Here is an 18,958-nt window from a genome sequence, read left to right as displayed (position 1 = left end):
CAACTTTTCCTGGTGATATCTGTATTCGGCTTTGTCTTCAGCAATTTCTTCAACTGCAAGTTGAGTTCTATGCTCACAAAACATTCCCATCATTCTCAGGTCAATACCTTCCATGACTTACGATCAAGTGGGTTGACTGTGCTTGTAGATCCGAACATTCGGTTTCTCATCGAAAGTAGACTTGGACCTGATTTTTTTACTCAAAATATAACCAGGGTCAAATTTACGACACAGAAAGAAAAAGTTGAATTTATGCTTTCCCTCGACAGCACTTACGCATACGTTTTGCTATTGGAAAAGTGGGACTCTTTGAGGGACTATCAAAAATTCTTTGATAAAAAGGTGTTTTGTACCTCGAAGGACCTGACCATCATCCAAGGCATTCCCAGGACGTATACCGAGCAAAATAACTCCATATATTACTGGCCTTTATTCTTGTTTTCATTAAAACTACAAGAGGCGGGTATCATTGGACATTGGACTCAGCGAGCTCCCTTTAAGATAAGACCTACTCTAAATATATCTATTGTAAATAATGCCGAGCAAAGGATAGAAGCCTTAAAGTTTAACCACTTGAATTGGTTGTGGTCTATTCTTGGTTGTGGCCATGGCCTCGCCATTTTCGTCTTTATCGTTGAAATTTGTATTGGAGGTCATCATCGCAGGAACTGGAACTTAAGATCGAGGAATCACATTTTTGTGGTTTAAATTTAAAAAAAATTGTCTATATCTTTACTGTACCTATCAAATTCACATGAATATTAGATACTACACTTTTGCTTACACTTAACTTTATTAAAAGCTATCGATAAATGAACGTGCATTGTTTTAAAAAAAAAAAATGTCTGTAATTGAATTATTTTTATTAAGGTGAATATATATCCTTTCGAAGAACTACTAAAAACTCTTAAAATTTATCAGAGAAATGGGATCAATATATTAGGTCATTTAGATGATGAAGTCTTTTAGTCGCTGAGAAATACATGCTATCCTTTGAAAAAGTTGTACTAATTTAATGAGTGCTCATTCAATCTATCGACTGTCAGCTGTCATCCTAAGTCACTCCACTAAGGACATCTTTCGCAAGTTTCAATTTAAATGAGTGGCCCATCCAGTTCATTCTCTGCATTGCTTATAAGAGGTTTGGCAACATGGACTTATCATCTAAGTTTGCAATTATTACATTGCTAATGACTTACTTTAGTCAAGGTACCAATGAAAATCTGAACCTGGGATTTCTTAACAAACTGGTTCAAAAGATTGAAGATCAAGTGCCAGTCGAAACAATGTTAATTTTACAACATAGTCGAGCTAGGGATTGTGCTCTTCAAAACTGGAACCCACGTAATATACCCACTCTGCGTTTTAACGAACTGGATGTTGTACTAGTCAGGAAACATTTTAACCGAGTAGCTGTGGGTCTTGTCTGCATTTGCAACGATACCGATACGAGTCTTCTCGATAACCTCGCCAAAAACTTTAATAGAATGCGACAAGTGCGGATTATCCTGTGGTTTCAAGCGAACCTCACGCTGGAAATACTTCATGGTATTGCCGATCAAGTGGAGGAACTTCAGTTTTTTCAAATGCTCATCCTAGAGGTTAGGGACGAACCGAAGGAAACAGTAGCTGTACGACGTCTTGATCCCTTTCCCACTGCACACTTTAATCGGATCGACATATTCGAACTTAAAGGACCCATTTTTTATCCGCCCAATATGAACTTTAAAGGAAGGACCGTTTATGTGATGCCTAATTGGGGCTCAGCCAATAAAGTCAAAGCAACATTGTCCTCTAAGACATTTATCCCTATAGTTCGAGTCAAGGATTATGGAGTACTCGAGTTTATTTCAAGGTACAATTTGAGTCTCAGAGTTGTGGATGACTCTATTGATGGGACACCATCTGTAGTTCCAGACATTCAACTGAACACTAGGATTCACAGCAATCTGGATAAGTTAAATCCTTTTGATATGTCGTCGCTGATGGTTGCCGTTCCCTGTGGCAAACAGTGGATAGTTGAGGAAGTCTTCAAGCATTTGGATGTGCACTCGTGGCTGTTGTATATTTTTTTCGTATATGTAATCTTTGTGCTGGCGGAAACCTTTATACTTGTGGTAACCTATAGGATATCCGGCAAAGCTTACCGATTGACCTCTCTAAATCCTCTGTTGAACCCCCGTGCCTTTCGTGCGATCTTAGGCATGCCGTTTCCCATTAGTCGCAGCTCAAGTCTTTCGCTCCGCCAACTCTTTCTGGCCATTAGCGTTTTTGGATTGATCTTCAGCAATTTTTTCAGCTGCAAACTGAGTGCCCTGCTTATAAGGCAATCCACACATCCTTGCGTTGAGAACTTCGAGGATTTACGTGCCAGCGGATTGGACGTGATTGTGGGACCGACTTTTAAGCCCTTCCTTGATAGTGAAGCTGGATCTGAATTCCTTAAGCACAACTTGACGAATGTGAAATATGTGAGCCAGATAGAACGTATACGAATGATACTATCTCCAAACGGCAGCTATGCATACTTTATGTTCACCGAGAACTGGCAAGTCATGGATATGTATCAGAAAATCTATGGCAAAAATTGGTTATGCACCTCCGAGGGTCTAACTATCATCCGAGGTCTGCCCATGACTTATATTGTCAGGAATAACTCTATATTAGAAAGAAATCTATTCAGGTTCTTGATGAGGATTGAAGAGAATGGCATCATGAGGCACTGGATAAATTTAGTGCCCTATACTATAAGAAAAGTACTCAGCAACGACATGATTCTGCGAGACTACGACCAGCCAACGAAGAGACCTTTATCCCTCAGTTATTTTACATGGCTGTGGCTGGTTCTTGGATGTGGCTATTCACTTGCAATTATAGTTTTCTTATTGGAAATTGTTATGGGGAATCGAAACAAAAAGAGCACTACAGAAAGGGTAATGGAATACTTATTTTAAAGAATTTGTAATCTGCAATTATATATAAAACTATAACATTTTAAACTCCCAAATATCTTGAGCTAATAAATACATAATCTATTGTCTTTTTTCTTAAATTTTTTTTACTTATTAACATCGAGGTCTCCGAAGTATATCAAACAAAGATTGTAAGTAGACAATACCAAAACATTTAATAAGAAAGCCCTTTAAGGTAATAAAATTCGTCTTAGTTTATCTAAGTGCACGCCATTCAAAAATGACAGCTGCCATCTAATATGCACCTGCAATTAGAAAATACAAATTAGAAGTTCATTAGAGTCAATTTTAATTTAGTTTGGCTTGAACTTCTCGGAACAAGATACATAATGAGCTTAAAATTAAATAAAATATTGCTGGTACTCTTATTAATACAAGTGCCTTCTGAAGGAATTGGAAATAAACATGAGACATTTTTAAACCAGCTCCTTAAAATTGTTCACCATGAACGTTCCGTTGAAACGTTGTTTTTATTATATCATACTAAAGAACTCAACTGCTCTCTTCAGAACTGGAATCCTGAGAAAGTTCCAACTCTCCGTTTAAATGAATTGACTGATGTCAATTTTGAAAAATCTTTTAACCACAATGCATTGGGTGTGGTGTGCGTAACGGAATATTCTTATGAAGTACTTCTGAAAACTCTGTCTAAAGCATTTGAGACAATAAGACAGGAGCGAATAATTTTATTGATTCATCGAAGACCAAATCCAGATGTAATGCAGGACATTTCTTATCAAGTCAAGGGTCTACAATTTATTAATCTGTTAGTGCTGATTACAGAAGAACAATCCTTCACAGATTTGATAGCACCCGGATTTCGTTTGCAACCTTTTCCCGAACCGCACTTCAAGAAGGTGCGCAATCTATTTGCCTCAAAAGACATTTTTCCCCATCCAGCAAACTATCATGGAAGGCTTGCAAATGCTATTCCGAACGAGATGTACACCACATATGGTCCAGGCTCACGAATAATCTCAGAATTTGCTAAAAAGTACAATATAACATTACGATTGCAATGGCCACCCCATCAGAATACGACTGGAATTACCTATGAGGATACCTATGACCTTAACATGAACTTGCGCCTGTTCGATAGGAAGAACTCTTTGGACTACATAAACGTTGTGACAACCGTGTCTACAAACTGCCTGATAGTTGTGGTGCCATGTGGAATGGAGCTAAACGGCATGGACATCTTCAAGGAGCTCGGATTGGGAACTCTGACCTGGTCAGCCTTAATATTCTTCATAATCTTCACTGCAGTAGAGTCGGTTTTCATATACATATCAAATCGTATAAATGGAACAAATTTTATCATGAGGTTTACAAGCCCTCTTGTAAGTCTTCGAGCTTTTAGGGCTATTATGGGCCAGTCATTTCCCGTCTCCAATCGATCTAGCCGTTCAATCCAACTTTTGCTCTGTTTGATGAGCTTATTTGGAACACTCTTTGGCTCCTTTTTTGCCTGTAAACTCAGCTCCTTTCTGACCAAAAAGCCATATTACCCGCAAGTTGAGACCTTTCCGGAGTTGCGAGAAAGTGGTCTGACCGTCTTTGTGGATGGATTCACCAGGGAGTATATAGAGCGAGAAATAAATGGTGACTTTTTCAAACAGGAAGTCCCCAATGTGAGGACTATGTCAACTCTGAAATTAATCAATCTCCTCCAATCAGTGAAAATTAGAGCTGGCTTTCTAGTGCATTCATTGCCTTGGGGCGCTTTTAAAAAAGCTACGGAAAAGTTGAATCATAGAGTTTATTGTGAGGGCAAGAACTTGACGATCGTTGAAAATGTGCCGATGATGATAGCCCTCCGAAGGAACTCAATCTTTAGCCGCGAAATGCGCAATTTCATTTTGAATATGGCTGTTTCAGGTCTGGACAAACAGTGGTTTAAAAAATATGCTCATAAAGTTAAAGCAGATATTAAGTTATCTCTACAAGGTTTTAAAATGGATCAATCCCATATTCCACTATCACTTGATCATTTCAAATGGCTGTGGATTCTTCTAGGCATTGCTTACATCATATCATTTGTGGTTTTTGTTATAGAAATCTGTTGGGCAAGGACTCACAAACGTATAAGAAGAAACAACCATACAATATGCTAAAACGCTACAAAAATAATTAAATATCAAATAATAATATTTTGGATATATATATATATGTTATTGCAATTATGTTACCAATACAAATACATGTTTAATAAATTTCATATTTTTATATTGAAGTGTGCCTTACTTTCCACGTAACCCTTGAAATTTGTATGGATTATGAGATCAAATTATAGGTTATACATTTTACTTTTGGTAGCTTTAAAATCGTAATAAGTTTAAAAAGGGAAAAGGTCACAATTTTAATAAATGAGGAGAAATCTACCAACCATTCCACTTCGAGTAGTAATCAAGATATTATTAACCTAATGGGCTCTGTTGAAGGTATTGCATATGGATACATAATCGAGGGACAGCTGCCAATCCTCAAGTTACAGTGCGAGCAGAAAAGTTTCCTTAAGAAATACAGAGCTCTCCAGTTATTCTTTTTCACTACTCGAAATAGGTAGTTAAACATGGATAAGTCCACCATTTTAATATTTGTCATCCTAACTGGAGTCACGACTGAGAGTTCCCACGTGGAATTCCTCAGCAAACTCATTGAAGACATAAAAGGAGATTTTCCAATCAGTACAATGCTGATACTAAATCATCAGCAGTCTAAAGACTGTGTCATTCAAGACTGGAACAGCAGAGAAATTCCAACACTACGTTTTAATCACCTGGCTAAAGTCCAGATCAGAGGGCACTTCAGTACGCTAGGACTTTGCTTTGTTTGCATCGACAGGGATTCCGACATCAGTCTTCTCGAGAATGTGGCTGAAAGCTTTGAAGGAATGCGACAGGAGCGAATTATATTATGGGTCCATCATAAAGTTACGCAGGAATTTCTTAACGAGATCTTGACTATAGTTGATGCGAAGCAATTCTTTAAAATGATTGTTATAGATGTGCATTATGGAAAGAAGGAGACTCCAATTGTTCAGCGCTTAGAAGCATTTCCAACCCCTCATTTTGTTCGACTCGAAAATGTCACATCAGTTTTTCGTATATTTAAAGTTAACTTTAAGGGCAGAAGGGCCAACGTGCTGCCTGATTCGGAAACCTCTATCAAAGTTTACGGTTGGATTAACGATACTCTATCAATACACCTAAGTCGAATCCAAGACAGCGAGATCATTGTGTTTGCCAAGAAGTACAATTTGAGTCTCGTTGTCATGGGATCCTCAAAACAGCATCCCGTTGACCCTAAGGCAATCCCGGACATTTACTTACGTTCGGAGCTTACGCACAATGGTACAGATGTGAGAAATTTGAATCCATATGACATAACCTCATTGATTGTAGTGGTACCATGCAGCAGGAAGAAGACCGTAGGAGATGTCCTCAGGCAATTGAAGGTCCAACGTTTGGTTCTATACCTTCTACCCGTTTATGTCACCTTCGTGGTTGTGGAAACCATTATAATGATGGTGACCCATCGGTTTCATGGCCATGCGTTCCGTTTGACCTCCTTAAATCCACTTCTGAATCTTCGTGCCTTTAGGGCCATTTTGGGACTGTCATTTCCTATTAGCCGACGATCCAGCCTTTCACTTAGACAACTCTCTTTGGCCATTAGCTTTTTTGGACTGGTCTTTAGCAGCTTTTTTAGCTGCAAGTTAAGCGCTCTACTAACAACGCATAGCCACCATCCGCAAGTAGAGAATTTCGATGAATTGCGTAGCAGTAATTTGTCTGTAGTTATGAGACATGCCATTCGCACCTATATTGAAAAAAAATTCGGCGACAACTTCTTTAAGCAAGAAATACCCAGAGCCATATTCATGAACAGTGATGAATCGTTCTATTTAATGCTCTCGTTAAATGACACCTATGCTTATATTATGCTGAGAGAAAAATGGAATGTTCTGGATAATTATCAAAAATCAATTAAACGACGGGTTCTCTGTGATTCAAAAGATTTGACTGTCATGTCGGGCATACCCAGAATGTTTATCCTGGGAAACAACTCAATATACGACTGGCCACTTTCGAGATTTTTAAGGAGGGTTCGGGAAAATGGCATCGTAAAACATTGGATAAATAAATCGACCTACTTTGTGAGGAAATCGCTCAATATAACACATCATCCAAGTCCCAGGCAAATAAAAGGTCCCATAGGCTTTGAGGATCTCATGTGGTTGTGGTTTGTTTTGGGAATTGGCTATGGTATAGCCACTTTTGCTTTTATCGTGGAGCTATTTTTAAAAGGCCAATATCGCTGACATGAAATGGCTCTACATTCTAGTCAAGCGCTATAATATCTGAATGTTAATTTTCCTTTTTTATAATAAGCGAAATTTTTAGTGTCAACGATGCTAGCAAGTAGCATACAGAAAATATAATTTTATTTAATATAGGGTAACTTGTTAAAATTATAAACTTTACAGTTGTAATGCAAAAGCTTTTTAATTAAAATAAAAAAAATATTTTAAAATGCGTTTAAAGGAATGCAATACTTTCTTTACTTTTACTCTTTATACTCTTGGCGGGGAAACATACCCTCAGATGGCATATGTCACTCAATAGCTTAAGTCATTTAGTTAATAAGATTGGGAATGTTATTTAATTGATCTAGTCTCTAAAAGATATTATCATTTAAGTGTGGATGTGGGACTGTAAGATCTTTAAATGTAATTATTTCACTACCCCGAAAATTGGCTATGTAAAGACAATAAAATTTAGCATTGCTGATTATTAACAATTTAATAATATACACGTGTGTTTCTTGCTGCAAGCTAAGCCTCAAAAACCAAACATATATTATTTTATTTATTACAAAATGTTTAATTTTATTGAACTTGATCTGGAGCATGAACGAGTGAATCCGCAGGCCTTTGGTCATCATAAACTGGTTCGATCACCTTGCTAGCATCCAATTTTGGACCCACCTCACTACCATTGGGCTGCACTTACGCCAGTTACGTGCTCGTGTTGGCTCCAAAAATCACGCATTAGCTGCCACTTTGCACTTAAAGTCATAAATTTATTTAAATATATGGGGCGCAGAGGGCCGTATATATAAACGCTCGAGCCGCACACGTTCGTTTGCCGGTTTGCCGTTGTAAGGCAAAATTTATATTAACTTCATTTGGCCAGGAGGTGGTGCTCCCGATGCTCCAGCAGCAGCTCCTGCTCCATGCAGTCGTTGCATAACTCATACGCACCGTGGACCCTGCCGTGAGTCAGTCAGTCAGTCAGCCAGTCGCGATGCGTGGAAAACTGGCTGCAGTAGAGGCAATGGCGGTGGCAGTGGCACTCCAACCAGCCATATCACCGACACAAAGCGAAGAAAGGGCCTCGAAAAATGGCAGCCAAGAGAATTTTAAATTACGCTTTTGAGTGTCGAGACTGAAACTGAGGCCGAAATGCAGCTGCAACTGCAACGGCTGCAACTGCAGCATCTGCTGCGTGCATTTAATTGCAAATGAAGCAAAGCGCTGACAATGCCAATTGCCAGCTTCAACTTCAGCCTTTCCCCATTTTCCACAGCCCAGCCCGGGGAAACAGCCACCACCATATGCAATGGCAAACTGCAAATGACGTTTAATCAAAGTTGTTGAAATTGATAGCATTGTTTGTAGTGCACGCTCACCAAATGGCAAAATGCATTTTAAATTGCGCTAAATGTGTTAATTAAAGTTACCCCTCCTACGAATACCAGCAGACACAAGTTTGCTTTTGCAGCTCATTGGTCGTGATTATTGTGAAGCCCAAGAACGAAGTCCCACTAAATAAGTGAGTAGATACAAGTATGGTGGCTAGGTAAAAATCTACCAGATTTGAATTAGAAAAGCAGGAGAGCAGAAAAACAAGTAGGGTGAGCTGGGAAAATAGCAACTTAGTTGCCGGGGCAGGCAATAAAATAAAGTCTTAGCCAAGCAAAGTCTGGGGGCACTTTTAATTTGTTGTGCAACAAATTAGCATTTATTTTCATTACCATTCCAACTGACTGTGTGTGTCTGCCCGCCTCGCCTTTTTCCATTCATTTTTTGTCAGCTCTTATGCGCGTTGTTTGCTTTTAATTATAAATACATGTAAGCTTAGCAATTTTAACCCATTGTTAGTTGGAGTTTAATGTATAAATGTAGGTACTATACAATGAACTATTATCTATTGTTTGCTCTTAAGAATATAATTATTATATATTTTAAGATGATTAAAAATAACCTTTAGTACATGTTTACTACATTTTTATGTATAGTATTTTATTTTTAATTTCCTTTAAAAGTTTTTATTATTTTATGATGCTTCTGACAATAAGATAACCAACAAAGGAACTTATAGTTCTAGCTGCCAGGGCCATAGACTATATTTTCTAAAAATATAAAATTAATCATTGCCATTTTAAACCGAGATATAGGTCTTATTAAATGTTTAAGCTGGTAGTAAATATAATACACATTTAAATTATATTTAATTTAAAACAGGAAAAAATAATTCATAACTATCTTTAAATATCTAGAGAATATAAAGCGCTCTGAGCCATAATTTTGAATTACATTGAATTATTATGTTTAAATGAAAACAAAAACAATTTATTCATAACTTACTTTAAATACTTACAATCTACAACGCGCTCTAAGCCATAAATTTGAATAATATTAAATTTAAAATACCAAAAAAGAATAATATGTAACACACTTAAAATATCTAGAGAACGTAAAGCGCTCCAAGCCATAAACGCTGCTTATGGTGCGCTGAAAAATCCATTGAAACCATCTTGCCCATCCACATTTTTCCACCCCATTTTTGTGCAATGGGTTAATGCAGCAAATCCCCACCAGGCAACATAGAAATGTGCGCGCGGTATTCTTGCATTCAATTAATGCGTGTGCGAGTATAGAAAGCATCGCCGCGTCGCCGCTGCTGACCATCCTCATCCTCATCCTCATAGCCATCCCAGTACCCTCCATCCCGATCCCCATCCCGATAGCCATAACCATGACCATCGTCATCATCACCTTGCCGGCGCTGGGCATTATCCAAGTAAGAGCTCACGCCCGACTGAGCGCCCAACGAAGCTGAAGACCACGGTGCGGATGAGTAACGCTGCCTGCCATAAGACCAAGGATGCCGACGGGAATTTGTGCCGGCATACGGGTTGTAGTGGTGCTGATAGTAATCGGACCCCACCGACTCCGATTCAAAGTCGGGCCGGGACGAGTGGTCGATGTGTGTGCGATTAGGATAGAAATCGTAGGTGGTCTGAGAGGGAGGTCTCCGCTGCCCGTAATTATAATCATCATCCACGATGTGGGGACGATAATCATGGGGTTTTTGCTGAGGGTTCGACTGCTGGTGCTGATGGGGTTTATTAGCCACCTCTGATATGCCACCGCTATAGGGCGATTGCAGCACCACCGTGGGCAAAACAATGGAGGGCGGTACACTGGGCTCGACGGCCGGAACTAAAGCAGCCTGATTCGGATTCGGATTCAGATTCGGATTCAGATTCAGATTCCAAGATGATGCAGCCGCCGATTCGGTGGCCGTGGTGGAGGTCTGTTCGCGTGAGTTCATCTCGGCTAATTTGTTGAAACGGTTGCGAGTCCCGCTGGCGGTGAGCACCATCACGGTGGGATTCATGTCCGCCATGTGATCCTTTAGGCAGTTTTGCAGCAGATTGACAAAGAAGAAGAACGAGAGGAGCGTTAGTGCGTTCATCACCGAGCCGGCGGTTTTCTTCGATTTCTTTGAGGATTTAGTGGGTGGGGGCGGTGGTGGTGCCTCCTGTGGGTGGTGCGGTGGGTATGCGGGCCCACTGCCCGCACTGCTGGGATGGTAGGAGGAAAAGCTGCCCGAGGGTGGGTCATGTGGCAGCTCATACTCCACGGACGGCTCGATGCTGCTGCGAATTCAAACTTGCATTAGGGTTCGCTGTTTGGACTGGGTTTGGGGTTCCGGTTTGACTTTGGCTGCCACTACACAGAAAGAAACTAGACAATTTTCACAACTTTTACCATATTATACCAATCCTTATAATATAAAGATATTATTTTAAAATGTATATTTTAAATAGTAGCAGGGTTAAAATTGATAAAAAAATATTTTTGTATACTTTAAAAATAACGAGGAACGAAAGAAAATTTTTAAATATCCGTAAACATTTATATCTGTAGCGAAATGATAATATCGCCTAAGTTATAAAGATTTCAATTTTAATATTTGGCAAGAACTCTTTATGAAACGTGTTTTCCTATTCAATTGAGATAGTACCAACATATAGAATAATTGTATTTGTACTTTCGTATACCTTAAAAATCTAACAACTTAAAAAAAATTCGAAATTTTTAAATTTGTTTTTAAAAAAACCAACTTTAATTTGCATTTTTCCAATATTGTCAAACAGTTTTTTTTATATCCTTAATTCGCTATAAATATTTTAGAAGCCTTAAGCTTTTTGGAAATTATTTAAACTTTTATTTAAGCTAGGCAAATATTCGAAAGGTGTTTATCAGATAATATCACCTAGTTGTTGTCCCCAATAAGTTTATTATTATATAAATTAAAATCAAAGTCGCCTTGATTTTCTCTCTGTGTAGGGGTGGGTCTTTGCTTACCCGTAGCCGGAGTGTCCGCTGCCAGCCGCCGTGGCCGCATAAGCACCGTTGTGGCTGCTGGCGGCCGCCTGGAGCGGGGGTCTTCCCAGTTGCCCCGGATGCCCCTGGTGCCCCGGATGCCCCTGGAATCCTTGGTGTCCTTGGTGGTAATGGCCCGGGAAGTAGTTGCTCGGGTAGTAGTGGTTGGGATAGTAATGCATGCGCTGCGTTTGCCTGCAGGAGAAGATGGGATGGGGAATGAGTGGCCGAGACGAGACGAGACGGAGACGGAGATGCCGCTCCTGTTTGTGTCCCACATTAGCCCGGCTAAGTGCCTGAGGTATCAGTCCGCGCCCGCTGCGGTCCCTTTTAGGCTTGGGGTCGCCGTCTATGGGAGTGGCTTCCGACACTTCATCATTAAGTCTTTAAGCCAAAGGCTACTTAATCCTGTTGCTTTTGATTGAAGCAACTAGGCTATAAGGTTATACTTAAGAGGACTACTTCAGAGCGATTAAATCGATTGATATGAATATGTAACTACATTACAAATCTTTATAATTGTTTTGAAGAGGTTTCACCTTCTTAAAACCAATGTTCAAATGGTTTTAATGTTTAGATATAAATGTGAAGGAAAGCTACTATATTTTGCATGAAATATGTATTAAACTCAACGTACTATAAACACTTTCCTTTCTTTTTAAGATCAAAAAGAGGAATATAAATCTCTGCCTTCTGTTTCAAATGAAAATTCTCTTAATATGAACTGCGTTTTTCATTAATTTCAAGGAATTTAATTTGACTTCGGGTTATAGGAGACATTTATAGACACACCGAATGCCTTTGGCCGTGGCTTACGCATAATTATTTCCCGGAATGGCTGACAGCAGCGGATGCTCCAAATTCAGCTGATTTGTCATTTGGCCGTTGGACATTTTGGCCGTCTTTCAGTTCACGTTTCACTATAATTGCAAATTGATTTGTGCCAAAACGCGCATATGTTTATCACTTCACAGCACAGTGTTTCATTGTGGCTGGTGTTAAACCTGCCATAAACCGATGGCAACTCGACTGCAGAAGCCGCAGGAAACGCCAGGACGACCAGGACTACCAGGAGCAGCAGGAGATGGAGTTGGAGATGGAGCGCCCAACCAACCGCAAGTGACAATGTCGTTTAGGCAACTGGGCAAAGCCTTTGCCAGACACTTGGCTGGCAGGCGGCTATTAACGCAGGTGAACTTGTGGGGGGCTGGGGGTGCAAATAAGGGGGCCTGTCATTGTCAGCTGCTAAGTGAGTTTGGCTACAACTAGCAACTGGCAACTGCAACGGCCTCAACGCTACTACTACTACTCGATGGCAGTGATGGTGAGTGGGTAAGCAGTTGTACTGTAAGACACTCGTGAGTACCTTCCTTCGAGTACTTTTACTTTCCTTGGGTACTATAGGAAAAATTAAAAAAGAAATTGTAATCAGCACTGTTGTTTAAAAAACTGAATACCATTGACTTAGCCCCATTGTTACAATTCAGTTTAAAAGGTGAAAACTTATTACTAAAAGGAAAAAACGAAGAGGTTTTACAATAAATATTACAAAATGAGAATTAAAGATCGATTTTAATATTATTCGAAATTTTTACATTGCCATCATATTTAATTTTATTAATATTTAGGGGCTTAACACAATTTATTTTAGTTTAGGTAATAACGTCGTATTTTGAAGCAAACACCTTCTATTTAGTCATTTAAAATATATTGTTTCATACTTTTAGCCACCTTTTTAATAGATTTAAAAATGTATTTGTAAAATAAATGGTTGCATACTTTAAGACACCTTTTTAATTGATTCGAGTTTTTTGACTTTTCTTAAAGCATTGATTTGGAATTCTCAACAATATTATTAGAGAGTATATAATTATCAACTTATAAGTAAAAATCAAAGAAATATGTAAAAATTTAAAAAAGTCTTTACCCAAAAAAACATTTTAAATTAAATAATGATTTACTGTTGTACCTTGTAATAATACCCGTACCATTCCCATCACTGCTCATAACGCGTACCCAACTGCCAGCTGACAATTGCCGGCAAAGTGTTTTGCGGCGACATCGGCCAACTGACACACACCTGAATTGGAGCGTTGCGTTGCATGCATGCGCTGCACATTTCGGCCAGGCCAGACAATTAGTGCACGACAAAAGGCCGGGCACACTCCTTGGCATCTTCGCCAACCCGCCCCCGATTCCTGTCAGTGTTAATGACGCTGCAGTCGCTTGTTTATTGCATTAAAAGCTCTATGGATGCAGCGTTATGCATCAGAAATTGTCATAATTGTGCCATGTCTGGCCCTGACTTTGCCACTGTCTGCGCGGCCAAATGGAGCTCGGTTCTTGTGGTCCCTTGTGCGGTTAGTCGAACCAGGCTTTTGGTCGGATCGGGTGTTTCCACTCCCCGCCCTGCCCTGACATCCATGTCCCCCAGGCCCTCAGTCCTTGGGCTTCAAGATTTATGACTGGGGCTAATAGTTTTCATTGCCAGAAAATATATTTTTATATTGAATAGCTTTTTATATTGGGTATATTAGTGGGTTTAAGACTATGAAGTTTAAGCTTTAATATTTAAGAAGAGCTGGTATATCAAAAATACATACTTAAATTGTGTTACCATTCAAAATATGAAGCAATTTTCCGGGTAACTTATAAATATTTTTAAAATATAATTTTTATCTTAGTACCATTTCACTTTTAAAGCTGATATTTTCCCAAAATTTAAAAAAAATATGATGCTAAAACGATATTAATAAACATTTTTTAGACTCCCTAGACCATTTTTAATATTTTCTGAATTACAAAAAAATCTATAAATATTTTAAATGCGAAAAAAAGATATAAAAATAAGTATGTATAATAATGTAAAAAGAAGTACAACAGAAAGGATATAAAAAGAAGTATAAAAATGTTCCATCATTTACCGCAGGACCTCAAAAGTCCCCGGCTGTTGTCTTAAGTAAAACCGGAAACATTAGACTGCAATAACAAATATTTAACATTTCCGCAGTGCCAGCAACAACGCGACAGCAAGAAAAACAACATCAGCCCGAATCGCAGGATCAAAAGCGTATAATAAATTGCACTGCAACTTTTCCACACATTTCCAGCTTTGTAACGCTTTGATTTGTCGCGCTCCCCCCACCCAATTCGCTCCAGGAAATGTTAAGCGAAAAAAAACTATAGAAAACAAACCAAAGGACTTTTGCTGATGCTTCCAAAAAAAGATATAGGAAGCATATCAAAAAGTCAAATGCCTTGAGGGGTTGAAAATTTGAGAACATAAATGGGGGGCTGTATTTTTTGTGGATAGGGTATTTATACTTAGCTTTTGTTGCTGGCGCCATTGTCAACATATTTCAGGACCTCTGCGGAACGAGACTGAGAGTCAATAACAAGTTGTCTTGGACATATTGTAGTTCTCTAGTAGGCGAATTGCCACCAACATTTTTATAAGATTTTATGGCCACCGAAATTGGTCAGTGTGCGCCCAGCAAAATTTAATGACTGGAAAATGAGGCATTTAAGCCAAGTGCCAACGAAAGTTTTTCCCTTCGAGTTGTTGAACGTGCCAGATATTTATGGGTCTGCATCTGTATCTCCAGCTCGTTCTGTTTCTGTGTCTGTCTGGGATGTCTGTTCCCGTAGCTGTTTCTGTATCTGTATCTGTACCGTAGTGAAGTATGTATTCGAAGGACAATCGAGGAGGCTGGGAAAGTTGTGTGAGGGGGGACAAAGGCAGAGGCATACATTAATTGCCGTGATTAACACGTAGGAGCATTAAATTATACACAAAAGCTGGAGGTAAATCATAGTCGATGCTGGCAATGCCCTTTCTGAATATTTGGAAAAAATATATTTATTCCTTGCTCTGAAGAATTCGCTTTAAATGAAATTGTTAAAAAAACATTGAGAAATTGTTAAAAATACAGGAGAGCTGTGTATGTTTGAGTGGTCTTTAGCATCTTAGCACTAGTTTATTTGACAAACGATTTGGTTTACACTGAAAAAAAAATGTTTATGTTTTTATCATGCGTGACGATTTACTAAGCCTCGAAATATATGATCAGTAAATTAAGTCATTAACCTTTCTTAAAGTTTATTAAACAAAGAATTTTATGTATTTTGTTGTAAGAACCATGAGCATATAGTTGATAAAAAAGAATACTTAGTGGCTAAGTTATACTGGCAGTTTCAGTCCATTAACATGAAAAAGTAAGTGCTCGGCATTCTTGGCTCAGAAATCAGGGTACTTCCAGTAAGGACATCAAAAGAAGGCCTAGACATCAATTATCGCAAATGCGGCCAGTGCATGTGCTCCACCCCACCCAAAATGTGTCTGGGCAAGTGCATAAATCATTTGGCTACATTAGCTCTTTGAAAACCCTAAGCAGGCAGTGCTAAATAAACTTTTTCGGCGGGCTGGGAAAGAAAAATAAAAACTCGTTAGGCGGCCAAGACGAAGACGCCGAGGAGTACGTGCCTGGACTTTGACTTGGACTATCGGAAGGACTACCACTACAAGGACCAGAAGGACTGGCAGGGCACAGTGTCAAGTGTAAAGAAGAACTACTAATCAGCAGTTAATTCTTATCTTTAATTAAGTGCACGTTCCACACCCCCTTTCGCAGGCCAAAGTCCTTGGCGTTTATGGCAGGAGTCCTGGGAGTCTGGCCAAACTTTTTGCTTTTGCCATCCGCCAACACTTTTGTTTGTCCGCTCTCTCTCTCTGTCGGCATTGTCCTGGATCCTGAATCCTGAATCCCGGATTCCGGATCCTGGACAAAGGCCAGCCGAGAAAGCTTTGTCCTTTGCCCCATCGTCTCTGGTCAATTTAATGAAATAATCTAAGCAAACACTCCTGAAAATTAAGCAGTTTTTTCCGGGCGCCCGCTCTTCCGCTCCCAAATTAAAAATGTAATGCGTTCGCCTTTGTTTTGTTGCCGGCGAATAATTAAATGTGCGAAAGAATTTGCAGCAACATTAACCCGACATCCGGCTGGCCAATTAAAAAGGCCACGCAACAATGGACCCGCCGCTCATGCATGGCTTATTCCTTAACCCCCTTGACTTGGCTTAACCCTTTGATTAACCAAGACGCTGGGATCAGATATATCTGGGATAGTCCATAAGTCATTACCCCCATTGAGGAACACGCCCACCACAGGTAAGGGCCGCTTTTGGCCCTCAAGTTGTTTGACAAAACAATACACAACATGGCCAGGGGTTTCGGGCCCAAAACGAAGAACAAGAAGGTTTAAGGGCTAAAAACATGGGGGAACGAGAGCCGCACTCAAGCGTGCCCGTCACATTTTTGCGCTTTTACATCACCATCCCAATGTTGTTCACCCCCCCAACAAAAAGGGGGCATCATCAGATACATGAAAAACATTTTTTCAGCAGTGAAAAGCTGCACTAAAAATAAAATAAAAGATATTTTATTGAAGTGGCGCTGGGGACGATAGAGTGAAAGGGAGCCCCTCACACTCATTCCATTTTGCTCGCAGATTAATTATGCATCGCTAAAATGCTAAGCCAGGTAGCACCAAAGCACCGTGGCATCAACAGCAGCATCAGCATCGCAGTGGCCCAAAGGCAAATGGCAGGTGGGAGTGGGATTCCTCGGCACGGCATCTGATGGGGCAACTAAGGGGAGTATGTAAAAGCCAAGTACAAGCCACAACAAAATTAAAATCCAAATAAAATCACAAAAAATGGTTTTGGGCAAATACGGCGGTGACATGGAAGGACATGCATTGAACACACTGTGATTTATACACTCACCAAATATATGTTATATATTTATATATATCGTATACCTATTTAAGAAAAATAATATTATTAATATCTATCATGGACTTTTATAGACTTTTAATTTTATGTGAAATACGTTTTTTAACATCCAATATTTAGTGATTTTTACATAGGTTCAAATCTTGTTATTAAAATCATGAAAATTTTTTAACCATTTAAGGATGGCAGAAAAACGGAGGCTTAAATATTGTTTTCACATATAATTTGACGTCTAATCAAAAATTACTAAACTAAACATTAATCATTATAATAAAGAATTTTAATTTTAAAAAATTTATGACATGTAGGAATATACATTTTACTTTTTTAGGACATATCTTTCAATACATATCTAAAATTAGATTTTTTTAAAAGTAGAGAATTTCGGTTAAACCAATTATTCTTTTTTATAGGTAAAATAAAATCGTGCCCGCAAATTGATAAACTAAATATTGGATTATCAAAGGTCACATTCAAATCGCTTTCCATAGAAAAATCTTTAGAATTTCGCGGCAGGCAGCTGAAATCAAAAATGCCTGTCACAGACAGATCCAACAAATCATCATGCCTCTTCACACATAGCTCTCGCACACACACACTCACACACTCGCCAAGAACCACCCACACACTCTCGCCAGTCGCCCACAAATTATTCACATAAATAAAAAACGGACAAAAAATTAAAATAAAAATAAAAATTAAAAGCTACAGCTGAAAATCAAGCAGCAAACGTCAAAGCCAAAAGCGCGAAGCTGTCGTCGTGTCACTGCACCCGGGTTTCAGGTGAGCTGGGGGAATCCCCCACAGCCCATTCACACACACACACGGGCGAATATGAGGTGTTTCGAGTCAAGAGACACACACACTCACACACTCACTGGCAGGACAGGTGGATGGATTGCGAAGCCAGGGGACGACAACAACAACGACATCGTAGTACCCACTTGAAGCGCTTTTAACAAAAATTCTTTTAATTTCGTACTCTTCTTTTTTTTCGGCAACACCAGCTTGTTGGGGTGGGGAAAAGGGACGGGTAGATTAAGCGAGTGCATAAGAAAAGGATATGTACTCGAGTTGGGGTGAATATTAAATACCCTGGAGATCCTAACAAAGTCAAGTATGTCAATAATATTTTTTGGAATCATATATAGTTAGGATTTATAAAGTAAGACATACGGTTTAAGCCTATGGTTATAATAAACAAATATCCTATAAGCACCTATATGGTTTTAAATATATTTAACTGAAAATAATAATAGTCAAAATATATACTAAGATTTATAATAATATATGTCTATCTATATTTCTGGATCATATTGCTAAATCCAGGGATCCAAAAGAGGGTTATTTTTATAAAAGTCCTTTATTAAGGATAGATTTATGTATTTTGAAGTCAGATTGTATCTTTGTATTTTTATAATAAAGTTCAGAGAATACCTATTATCAAAAAATGCAAATAAACATAATATTAATGTCCAGACTGATACTTTTAAAATATAATATATTATATACA

At 38.9% G+C, this 18,958-nt stretch overlaps 4 protein-coding genes across 4 annotated transcripts; 3 read left to right on the top strand and 1 right to left on the bottom strand.

The window, feature by feature from the left end:
* Window positions 1–1,190: 1,190 nt before the first annotated feature.
* On the top strand, window positions 1,191–2,954 carry LOC139352887 (uncharacterized). Its single transcript, XM_070995536.1, has one exon. The coding sequence runs from the start codon at window positions 1,191–1,193 to the stop codon at window positions 2,952–2,954; it is 1,764 nt and encodes a 587-aa protein (XP_070851637.1).
* Window positions 2,955–3,301: 347 nt separating this feature from the next.
* Window positions 3,302–5,086, top strand: LOC139352886 (uncharacterized). The gene has a single exon (XM_070995535.1). It carries the CDS (start codon window positions 3,302–3,304, stop codon window positions 5,084–5,086), a length of 1,785 nt encoding a protein of 594 aa, XP_070851636.1.
* A 458-nt stretch (window positions 5,087–5,544) lies between these two features.
* LOC108006443 (Ionotropic receptor 94c) lies at window positions 5,545–7,296 on the top strand. Its single transcript, XM_017069966.4, has one exon. It carries the CDS (start codon window positions 5,545–5,547, stop codon window positions 7,294–7,296), a length of 1,752 nt encoding a protein of 583 aa, XP_016925455.4.
* Window positions 7,297–9,892: 2,596 nt separating this feature from the next.
* On the bottom strand, window positions 9,893–12,702 carry LOC108006449 (uncharacterized). The gene is made up of 3 exons (XM_017069974.4): window positions 12,469–12,702; window positions 11,635–11,847; window positions 9,893–10,922 (listed from the first exon to the last, which is right to left on the bottom strand). The coding sequence occupies exons 1-3, from the start codon at window positions 12,543–12,545 to the stop codon at window positions 9,893–9,895; spliced, it is 1,320 nt and encodes a 439-aa protein (XP_016925463.4). The 5' UTR covers window positions 12,546–12,702.
* Window positions 12,703–18,958: the final 6,256 nt, after the last annotated feature.

Source organism: Drosophila suzukii, chromosome 3, assembly GCF_043229965.1.
Source record: "Drosophila suzukii chromosome 3, CBGP_Dsuzu_IsoJpt1.0, whole genome shotgun sequence".
Taxonomy (NCBI): domain Eukaryota; kingdom Metazoa; phylum Arthropoda; class Insecta; order Diptera; family Drosophilidae; genus Drosophila; species Drosophila suzukii.
Note: the sequence above shows the minus strand (reverse complement) of the source record. Positions and strands in the feature narration are given on the sequence as shown.